This window comes from Leptinotarsa decemlineata, unplaced genomic scaffold, assembly GCF_025532065.1.
Source record: "Leptinotarsa decemlineata unplaced genomic scaffold, Ldec_3_MD MMD2_tig00026282_RagTag_RagTag, whole genome shotgun sequence".
Classification (NCBI taxonomy): domain Eukaryota; kingdom Metazoa; phylum Arthropoda; class Insecta; order Coleoptera; family Chrysomelidae; genus Leptinotarsa; species Leptinotarsa decemlineata.
Genome location: NW_027412668.1, coordinates 4,457,091 through 4,469,221, shown reverse-complemented (window position 1 = coordinate 4,469,221; position 12,131 = coordinate 4,457,091). Strand labels below are relative to the sequence as shown.

The 12,131-nt window shown below is 34.0% G+C and overlaps 1 protein-coding gene across 1 annotated transcript in view; it reads right to left on the bottom strand.

The window, feature by feature from the left end:
* scro (scarecrow) overlaps window positions 1-12,131 on the bottom strand; it is a 63,126-nt gene that overhangs the window by 43,650 nt on the left and 7,345 nt on the right. Inside the window, exon 4 of the mRNA XM_074179656.1 lies at window positions 1,638-1,798. Coding sequence (XP_074035757.1) covers window positions 1,638-1,798 — 161 coding nt within the window. The remainder of the gene's footprint in view (window positions 1-1,637; window positions 1,799-12,131) is intronic.

Sequence of the window (12,131 nt, the reverse complement as noted above, 5' to 3'; positions counted from 1 at the left end):
TTCACTTGAAAAGTTATCAAAGAAAAACATTTTTCATTTTGTAACTTCGAGGGCCCGTTACTTGGTAACGAAGGATTGTAGGAAAAAAAGTTATTTGAAGTACTGGTGATATTTTGACCCCATCTATACATTCCCGAGAGGAAAAGAGGAAGTCCAGGGACACCCTGTATAAGGCATAGCTGCGAATAGTAAGCAATTCGAATGTTATTCAAATTGCTTACTATTCCCAATGTCCAACGGAAAAGCCCAGGATAAACAAGACCAAAAACAGCAGGCCAAGTTCGATCTGGCACCGTTACTTGAACAGGATTATTCTTTTCCTGAATTCATTTCTATGTGAAGTGAAACATCATTGGAAATCAACTTTGCTGAATCGTTTCGAGTAATGTAGTAGTTTCCTTTGCTTTTCTGCATTTTGAAGTGTATTTTTACCATATTCTTTCTTTATAATTATGTGTGCTTGAAGAAAATTGAATTATATTATGGCAATATCATATGTTATTTTTATGTTATCTTATGTAAATTTTATTATTAAGCAGAATCGGTGGAAGATAACCATAGGCTAAACCCCCCCCACTCTTTTGTGTTATTATTATTAAATGTCAAGGTTTTGTCCACTCTTTTCTTCGATTACCATGGAGTAGCGCTTGCCACATGGTCGTACGGTCAATGATGAGTATTATCTTGGAGTTATCAGCCGCTTGCGAGAAGCAACACGAAAAAAAATTCCTGTGAGAAAACAATTCATGGATTTTGCACCACGATAATGGACCTACCCACTAGTCATTGCTTGTTCGCAATTTTTTGACCAAAAACAACACCTCAGCCACTGTTTTTACCAGATTTGCCCCCCTGCGAATTTTTCTGGTTCCCAAAATTTGAAGATACCCATGAAAGGATGTAGCTTGAGTAAGTATATAAAATATTATTCTTATAATATACATATTTGAATGTGAATATGCAACTTGGGTAGTGAAATGACCAGAAAACCAGGTAAGTAGTTAAAAGCATTACAATTAGTTTCTGAAAGTTTCGAAAAAAAATCAGTTACTTCAAATTTGACTTGAACACAGATTTCTTCCAATGAAATTAAGTATTTATTTCAAAAAGAATCATCTGTACGAAAAATAGAAAAATAACTACACTTTATAAATGTACTTATTGATAAGTTGGAATCATTTTTTGGCTGTGAGAATATTGGTTATTAAAATTTTCATAAATCCTCAAATATCCATGATCCGGACTGATTTATTTTCTTATAAAATCAAGTTCGGGATAATATTTCAAGAAGGCGCCCAACGAAGGGCTTAAATTTCAAAATATTTCAGTTAGGAAATTATTTCTTTAAATGATATTAACTTTTAATGTTTACTTCCTAGCATTACTATTATTATGAAACAACTAAGAAGTGAATTATAGTGGTGATAAAAAAATTGATATAATTACCCTCAATACTATAATATAAAAACAGTCACCCCATTTCACCACCTACTCACTCAACAAATTTCAAAATCGGTCCTCACTATTCCAATCCAAACGTCAAAAAACGCGCCCGTCGCTTCGCGTCGCCTTCATTTATTTTCAACTCGCGCGGCCACCGCGAAGGAAAAAATCGGGTAGGCGTGTCGAGCACTCACCTGTGCCTGCGTGAAGAGGACCCGCCTCTTTCTGCGCTGCGCCAACGGAAACTGCATCGGTTTGGAATCGGAGACTGCGCAGGCGCCCAGCCCGGACATGCCCGCGTTCAAGCCGTGACCCATGTTGGCGGCCGAGGCCGTGCTGCCCATCAATCTGGAAACTGATTTATTTCGCCAGGTTAGGGGTTTTGTTTGTACAGGGGTGGTTCAGGGGTGGTGGAAATTTACGGTGTGATAATTTTATTCATAATTTGGGGAAAGATGATTGCAAAACACTAACAGGGTGCTCAATTTTTTTTTATTTCGTTATGATGTGCCACAGCGAGTATATACAGGTTTATAATACTTTACCGGGTCCGCTCTACTTTTGTATGGCAAACGGGTCGCGAACTGAAGATTTTATGATCATTCGGGTCGTTTTGTACCTGCAGTGGCGTACGTCTGTGTAGTTTAATCAAAACTGCTTGTTGAAACTAATAAATATGTTTATTTATTCATATACAATTAATATTGTTGTAACATTTTATAAAAATATTTACGTAATAATAAATAATTATATGCCTATTTGAGAAGATATTATATACAAGCAAAAAGTATGGTGTGTTATCATCAAATAATTCCGATGATTCTTCGTCGAATGTAATGATTGGAGGTTCTACAATGAGCTTGTTTCATGATTTTTGGTTTATAGTTGATAGAAATTTCGAATTGAAAAACAGTCCACTTTGTTTCTGCTATCTAAGTACCCCTCTAAGTACTCTAAGTAAGTTTTTCCGTAATTAATTATTAAAAATCGAATGTGGTAGGACTGTGACGTCACGGACCTATTCCCGCTTCTTGTTCGATTGACCAATAGGAACAATAGAACTAATCAACATTGCCAAATCGTAAAATTTACGAAGCCTATAATTATCAATTTAATTATGGAAGTGTATATGAACCCGTTAACGTTTCAATTGATGAAAAATTCTCCACATGGAATAAAATGTACAGGAAAAATCATATTTGGAAATAAGTTCTATATCTAACATCACTTCACAAATTCGAAAGATCTTACAATATTCACCTAAACTATGATTTTATGCATTATTCAATAATATACAGTTATGAAAATCAAAAAATATAGCAAACTGGATTAAAGAATCATTTCAAATATTCAATTTATTCTACAATCCCCAATCTGTACAACTGCAATTTATTATAAAAAAAACGATTCCTACATGCATACCTCTTTCCAATATTGCTACTAAATTCAAGCGTTATAGGCTCGCTTGAGTAATCTGTTGAATCTTCCAAAACTTGAGAGGAAGGTTGAATAAGGTCAAGTATAGACAGAATTGATTACACTCGAACTGATCCAACAAAATCTTCTGAGGTAATACCATTAATCATATAAAATTTAAAGAATTAAAATGAAAAGCATTGGATTTTTTTGCAAAATAAAAAACTGTGTCATCAAATTCAATATTTTCGTTCCCCTTTCATTTATAGTCATTTTTAAAATTATTTCTATAAAGTTCTTGGAAAAGTAGAAGGATTGTAGTTATTTCTTTTCAATACTTAGTTACGATTAACAGCTGATTAACGGAAAAACAGATTTCAACAGATCAATTTTATTGGTCAAAAGACACGCGGCCAATTAGAATTCTTGCTTTTTGAATTGTTCTTTTTTCTGCAAATGTAAAGAGAGTTTGGGACCGATTAGGCTTGATTATACTCATATACCCCTAACTCAGTCTATGAGCAAACCAGTATCATTTTCCATAACATGAAACAAGCTCTCCAAATCCTACTTTGCAATTGAGGTTTGAACTTCATGAGACTATTCGATCCAAGTTTATTATGCATTAGTACCTATACTCTGCATTATCATTTCACATCATGTTAGAATATGTAAATATTACCCAAAAACGAATTTTTATTTCATTAGTTCGGACTTCCATTGTCTAATATGTAAAATGATTTGAAACCCCCGAAACAACTGGAAAAGAAGAATTAAAAATAAATAGCTGAAAATAACAATTATACTAGGCAAAAATAACCTGAAATGAAATAATAGTGAAATAAAATACAAGTAAAATTAAAACGATTGAACAAAAAATAAAGAAATAAAAATAAATATAAATAGATATTTATATTTATTTGATTGAACAAAAAATAAAGAAATACAAATAAATATAAATATAAATAAATATTTATATTTATATTTATTTGTATTTTTTTATTTTTTGTTCAATCGTTTTAATTTTACTTGTATTTTATTTCACTATTATTTCATTTCAGGTTATTTTTGCCTAATATAATTGTTATTTTCAGCAATTTATTTTTAATTCTTCTTCTTCAGTTGTTTCGGGGGTTTCAAATCGTTTTACATATTAGACAATGGAAGTCCGAACTAGTGAAATTCATCATGAAACATTGTCTATCACCTTCAAACAAACGAATTGTTATATTGATGTTCAACATAAAGCCACGTGATTATTGCAGGGAAAATGTCAAGAGTAAAAAGATTTTTGACAGTTTGCTGCGTCTACATATACCTATAGGTTATGTTAGGTTAGGTCTAAAGTGACTGAGTATATTCAAACCTCCACCGCAACCCGCAAGGGTTTGTTGTGGCTCATACCTATTCACACTCGACCAAATAACCCAGCTTCTGTCCAATCAATGAATCAATTTATTAAATTCACATACATATTCTTGTCTATAATAGATGATGTTCTGATTATTGGAGTCCTGTGGAAGGCTGTCATTCTTGGCTCACTGCGATTGCTCAGGGCACATGATTCTCGGACCCAATAATCACTTACCCCACGGTGTGGGGGGTGGTCATTGGTTGATAATGCTGGCGCGCCCTCCCGAATGTATCGGGGCTTCGGGGGATAGGGCCTGACCAGCGCACACTACGGTGGAAAAAATAATAGTAATAGTATGATTTTATTTCCTTGAGACAGTATAGGCTGTATGGAAAAAGTCAAAGGAAGGGTTTCATACAAAGTGCATATCCCATCAACAAACGAATAGCAAACACCGCATAAAATACATACAAACGGTTATATATAACAGATAATCAAAAGTAAATAAGTACATAAATAGATGAGAAAAAAATATATATATTTCCTCAGAAGTTTTGTTAACGGCACTATAAAGTTATTTTTGTGTCTAGTGTTATACCCATGTTTAGAATCAATCTCTGGGGGAATGTATCTTTTTTCTTATACATATATATATATATTATATATATATATATATATATATATATATATATATATATATATATTATATATATATATATATATATATATATATATATATATATATATATATATATATATATATATGTTAACTCGAAGATTCTCACGGATAAAGTATGATGAGCTGTTTTCTCGGGTTTCGCTCCGTATTCTGTGTTTTTTTCTCCCCATAAGGATTATTTTCACAACGTTTCGGCAAAGTCTCATTTGCCATCTTCTGGTGATGTCTGGTTTTTTCAACTAGACAACAGTCTAGTTGAAAAAACCAGACAGAGAGAAGGCTGTCGTTTCAATTTCATTTCAAGTTCACTAAAGAAGCGGTGCCTGTGTGACGGTAGCGATTCGCATTGAATTTGAATGGCTGGAGAATAAATTCATATTTCCTTGTCACTAACCTTAGACGACGTTAGAATATTTCCGTTATAATTTTCTAGACTATTCATAAAGCCGTCGCTTCCTTGGGAAGTAAGGCATCGCGGCAAAAATAAATAAGAAGAAGAAGAAGAGAAACGTTGGGTCGCCCGCCCGGCCGGCCATGCTGCCTAACTGACAGCCCGGCAAATACACTAAGCTCGTCTGTTTGCTGAGCACTCGAAATCCTATGACAATACAGTAGCTGACGAACGTGCAGGGCCCCCTTCGTATAACAACCGTGGTTGGGAGCCGAGTCGAAAGCAAATAGACGGAATGTGTAATTACTTACCAGTAATGACATATTGTGTATCGAATAAACGATCTATTTATAATTCAAGGATATTTATTTTGTCATCCTGGTAGGTGAGTATGCGGTGGGTAAATATTATTTTCCGATATTCGCGAGGTGAGAAGTTATACTTAGATCAGAAGAGATTAGTAGCGAGATATACTTAGTAAATTTGTTTTTAGTTCTACAGGAAATTTGTGTCACTAAATCGCTGAACAATCAAAAGAAGGCAATCTTGTGGAAGAATGTCTTGAACGAGAATATTTGAAAAATAGTATAAAGTGAAAATAGAACTGAATTAAATGATAAATCATTGGAATAGTTATTATCAAGTTTTTAGACCATAATTACATACTGAAATTTGCAAAGAATAAAAACTCAAAGTCGTCTCCACAATTCAATGTCACCATCAGATGTTAGAGCGGTAAAACCATCAATCAGTACATGTTTCGAATCTATGTAGTTTCATCATCAGCTAATATTTAAAATTCTAAACAACAAGACAATAGAAGAACAACGTAACAATAGTTGATACAACGCAGTGTAAAATACTTTCACGGAGAAGAAAATATTTTATTTTATAACGGAGAAAAGAAAATCTATTCATGTTACTAATGAAACAAATAGTCACAATGACATATTGATAATGAAAACATATTTTTTTCATATAGTAGAAAAAAGGAGAAATGTATAACATCAAATTTCTCAGAAATTGAACTATGGCCGGCTTGAAACCTTTATACCCACTCATCAACATCAAAATCGTCAACCAATACATGAAAACGACTCATAAAGAAAATATCCGAAATGGATTAAATGAGGAAGGTGAATCAACTGTCAAAATTATATAAAGAGATGAAATCGAGATGACATGGAACAATAACTAGAGATTCACAAACACGGAACACAACAAGAGGAGAAACAACACATATAAATCGACTCGTGTTCTGAGCAAACTGATCCCCTAACATATATACGTGCCATCATGTTACAAAAATGAGGGTTTATGAAAGATTAAAGAACAAGTTTGGACATAATAAAGTTGAGTTTAATTCATGAGTTTTTCAAATTCACTTCGAAAAGTATTCAAATTCATGTTTCAAATGTTGGGTTTTTAACTTTTAAAGAGATTTGTTTCTAATTCACATATTGGCAACAGCGCCTATATCAAGTTGAAATAATTTATACGTACCTAAATATTCTACTTCAAAAAAGGAAAATTATCTTTATAAATCAACAATTCAGGCAAAATATAAATTATAGTTCAATACCACCTCCGCAAGCCACATAAACAACAGTTGTTTTGTTATTTATTTATATAGAGGAAGATAGGTTAGGTCATATGTCACAGAATGTCTCGGAACTCGGAACATAAGTAAACAGAACAGCACGCCTCTGAAATATGTCATCTTTGTTTGTCTCATACAGGTACAGATTCATTGTCCTTTATTAGCTATAACCGATGTTGCCAAATGGTGAAATAGAAACGAATCCCTTTAAATGTTGAATGCATTATTTCATTCCTCTTTTTTAAGTATTTACATATTTTTTTAAAGAAAAAGGTTGAAATGATAAGTTTAAAATGCGTTGTTTTAGATCTCTTTTATGAAAACTACTCGATTTTCCTCAGGAGGAACATTCCCAATTCACTATTTCAAATTGCAGAAGTTTTGGATGTCAGATATTTATATTTTCATGAGATTGCACTCAATATATCCAACGGAGAAATTAAATTAAAAAAATTACATTGTTATGAAATTAGAAATGTGACATATCAGTTTCAATTGATATGATAAGAAAGTCGTTTTTACTTTTACATTATTCACTTGCTTACATTACATGTTACTATCTGATAAAACAACCATTACAACGGAGAACAAAGAAGGAAGTTTTTGAACAAAATAGTCGACATCTAACAATCATACGTATATAATAGAATACGAGAAAATCATTGCAACCAAGCAATTTATCTCGACAGAATTCACCAACTAGGACATCATCTCTAGAACATTACAACAAATCGTGCAAGTGAACTGTAAATTATCAACTTTCAATTTTTCGATTGTTATATCTAACGGAAATTACTGTTAGATTTATAATCCCGTATTCAATTGTGTATCTGTATAACGTTATTATGACAATGGCGTTACAAGTCATGTATGTCGAGCACAATTTTTTCTCAAAAATCACGGTCTATGTGATCTCTCAGTGTTTATTAAAATGTATGAATTGTATAACCACATTGTTTTCAGGTAATGAACGCATTATCATTATTATAATCCACTATTCTCCTCCCCGTGGGTCCGAGAATCATGTGCGCTGAGCACCTGCATTTGTCTGCCTTAGTGCGGCCATCCAGCAAGATTTCGAAATTCGAGGGCAGAGAGGACATCATTTCACCATCAAGGACACCAATAATCAGAACAACCAACTTGACAAAAACAAAACTAAATTAATCATCTGCTTGGACAGCTATCTTTGAAAACATGCTCCAATTCCTGCTCTCTCATGGTCGCGAACCATGCAGAGAAGGGAGTCCGAACTCTAGATGACTTTGCAGGCTTCATCTTACTGGATGGAGCTATTCTGTCATGTGGGTGGGAGGGTACCCAGTGGATTAACGTGGGTGCTTTGCTCTACTCACTCAATCGACCGCTGTGTGAATTGGTGGTTCGAAAAGCAAGGACTGACGATCGATTTTCACTTCCTATCGTCTAACCAATGTTAGGAATCACACGTTAAAAGGTAAGACCTCGTTAGCTCGCACAAGTTTCGCTTTCTGAGGGTTGTCGTTGGTAGGGGGGTGACAGCTGTTTCACGGAAAAACAGATTTTAATAGATATTTTTTGAAGAGACACGCTAAACTCGAAGGTCCACGGCGTTCCTGTTGTCGGGGGAAGTACAACCATGAAACGTACGATTTGGGAAACAAACTCCTCTGTATATCATTATTACTATACACGTTTCATACGCTGAAAGGGAAACGGAACACAAACAGAAAGGTTTTGACAGAAAATCCGCGTTTACCTCTCCTTGTGCTTCCAAAATGTAGTAAGCTTCGAAGAAATTAATATAAAAATTCCCAAAATTACATATTTTTATCGATATTTGAAAACAGTAAGATAAACTATTATCAATGGAAGTTATACTTTTTCTGTACCATAGAAATCCTGGTTTACGGAATATCTATTTGAGATTTCGTTTAACCATCTTTAAAAATGATATTTTTATTCAGTTCCCTCTGCTCCCATCGTTCACATCAAATATATGATTCGCAAGGATACGAAGAGCAAATATTTATTCTGTAAATGTCCCTTGCATCAATTTTAGAAGTATCGAAGTAGGGGCACTCTTATATAAACATTGGAGGATATGTGTTTCTATTGTAGAAGAGGACAGCTGACGGACTAAAATATTATATTGTTCTACAAATATCGCTAGGTTCACAATCACTCCTATTTGTTCGGGTGTCATAGATAGATATATGTCTATTTCCTATTACATCGAGATTTATTAGAAAACTGAAGTGAGGAAAAAGTATGTAAACCCATATTTATCTCGCGAGTCTAGTGAAGAACGAAAAGAATCACGCCCCATATCACTTTCAACAAGGAATAAAAACGGATTTGATCTTTAACCTCATTTTCAAAGTCATTTCAAGGTCAACTATGTACTCGTATTTATGTCTAGGTTTAACGTTACCCTCAATTTTGACCAGAAGAAACAACTACATAGACGTAGAAGGAGTTTGTTTCCCTCGTAAGGATTTCGACCCTAGTTCACTTTCAACAAAGAAGCTAACGGTCAATTGTATTTGGTCTTGAACCTCATTTTCAGAGTCATTTCAAGGTAGGGTAGATGTCTAGGGTTAGCGTACCTCTCAATTCTAACCAGGAGAAACAACGACATAGATGTAGAAGGAGTTTGTTTCCCTCGTAAGGATTTCGACCTTAGGTCACTTTCAATAAGAAATCTCTAACGGTTGATTTATTGGATCTTGAACCTCATTCTCAAAGTCATTTTAAGGTCAACTAAGTATTTATGTCTAGGGTTAGCCTACCTCTCAATTCTAACCAGGAGAAACAACGACATAGATGTAGAAGGAGTTTGTTTCCCTCGTAAGGGTTTCGACCCTAGGTCACTTTCAATAAGAAATATCTGACGGTTGATTTATTGGATCTTGAACCTCATTCTCAGAGTCATTTCAAGGTCAACTAAGTATTTATGTCTAGGGTTAGCGTACCTCTCAATTCTAACCAGGAGAAACAACGATATAGACGTTAAAGGAGTATTCCTACTGGCTGATTTATAGAATAATGAGTTCTCCCCATTTCTCACTTAACGAAGATATAGTTTGACCTAAATTTTACCCGTGAGGATTTTGGCCCTACATCAATTTCATCAAAGAATCCAACGGTGTAAAATGTATTTCTATGTAATTCATTGTTCATATATTTGAAAGTAGTTGTTTTGGAATCAATTGTTTTCCAGTTTGTAAATCTAAACGAAATTCTGTACATATATGATGTACTTATTCAATTATTTTCTTCCTTTTGTTCATAAGTTTTTCACTTTCTATATAATGATGAAGAAGTTGAAAACTGGGATTAAATCAAATAAGTGAATGAATGTCATTACGATGTCATCGATGACATAAGCAGATCAAGCTTATTCCGTGACATTAAAAAATCGTAATTCATGAATGAAGTGTGTGTATTTTCTATAATGTTATCCAATTTGGTACTGAAGAGCCTTAGGGCAAGTGTCTTAAGGCGAAACATCGGTGTATACCAGTGAGGATGGCAGTGTTCTATGTAAGTGCAATTTGTTACCATTCATTTAAAGTAGAACTCATGTGAATAATATCTGATTTTTATTCCACAACGAATATTTGAAATACAAATTGAGTAGAGAAAAGTATCTTCTGTATAATTCAGTGTTCATATAGAAGTATTTGTTTCGAAAGAGTTTTTTCTTTCGTATAATTCAATGTTTATATGAAAGTAGCTGTTTCAGGAGGACTTTCTTTCAGTTTGTGTCTGAAAGTTACTTCTTTGCATGATCTACACATCCGTGTATAGAGTTACTTCCTTCCTTTCTTTGGAAGACTCCCTCATCCTTCTTATTTTGTATCAAGATGGAGTAGGTAGTAGAAAGCCAAAAACTTTCTTTCCCAAAAATTAATCACTCCTAAAAAATATCACCCCTTCAATTCATATAGCCATACAGTTCTTCGTGTCTTCAAACGTAAATGTAAATTATATTGACTAGTTTATTGTTGTATGGCGAATGACAATGAAGATGACTTTTTATCTGTTTATAATAGGTGGTGTTTCAATTAGTACGTTATCAAAATGGCGGAGGTGGTAAATGTTTTAGGATTCATGTTGCCGCTAATTCCTATGGCATAGTGAAAATAAACAAAAAAATATGAGCTTCAATTTCCATACCGACATTATCGGGCAAAACAATATAAAAACGCGTTCATCTCAATTCGCTCAGTTACACAAAACCATAGACAGCTATTAGATACCTTTTCGTTCACATTAGAGATTGACTGTGAAAGCTGGAATAACATATGATTTAAATTATTTCATCTTCCACAAATTGTTTCTTTCTGTAGCTCATTGAGGAAGGATCAACAGAAATAAAGCATTCCATCATTTTCCAATAATGCTGTCCTCAATATTCTCTTTCTAAATAGTTGTGACGTCCATGGACGAACCTAACCTAGGTACTTCTCATTTTTTTTAAACCATTATTCATTTTGGTTTCCGAAATCTGATTTGTGTTGTAATTCAATAATATCGTCGAATATCTTCATCACCCTCCTTCGAAAATCCTTTCTTGCACTTTCACTTCCTACCAGAACTCGTTTACGGGGCCCGTATATTCTCCGAAGCACGCTCCGATTTTCCCGTCGCTTCCCATCAATCATCATCTGCTTCCTGTTTACATACCAACATCCCTGTAGTATCACTTATGCATGTTGAAGAATATTATGGGGTGATAAACTGCTCCCGGATTTGATCGGCGTTGTGTTTTGATGGAAGTTTAGTATATTTTTTGTTCCGTCAATAATGTTTTGGTGAAGTCATTTCATTTTGATGTGAAGATGAATGAAATATATCGCTTTTGAGATTGGTAATTTTTCAGTGATAGCTGAAACTTATTTGAGTCTTCTTTTGTATTTATTTCATTTATGAAATTCCAGCACATGTAACTACTACCTGGGCTGAAAAGTATCGGGCCTAACACATAGATGGCGCTATTCTTACTGCATTCACCGCTTTGTCAGTTAGTACTAACTTTCGAAAGGAAGCTGTTGAAATTTCATGATATTCTTTTCAAAAACTACACCTCGCGATTTGATCTCCACCTTTTTCCTCCGCGGCTGATGTTCCAGTTGAAATATTTAAAAATATTTCTTGTTGCACATCTACAACATAAAAAGAACCTACATACAAAATTTCAGCCTCTGAAAATATAGCGGTACAGAGAAACCCTCATGGGGGTGCCCCATTTGAAATATCTGAA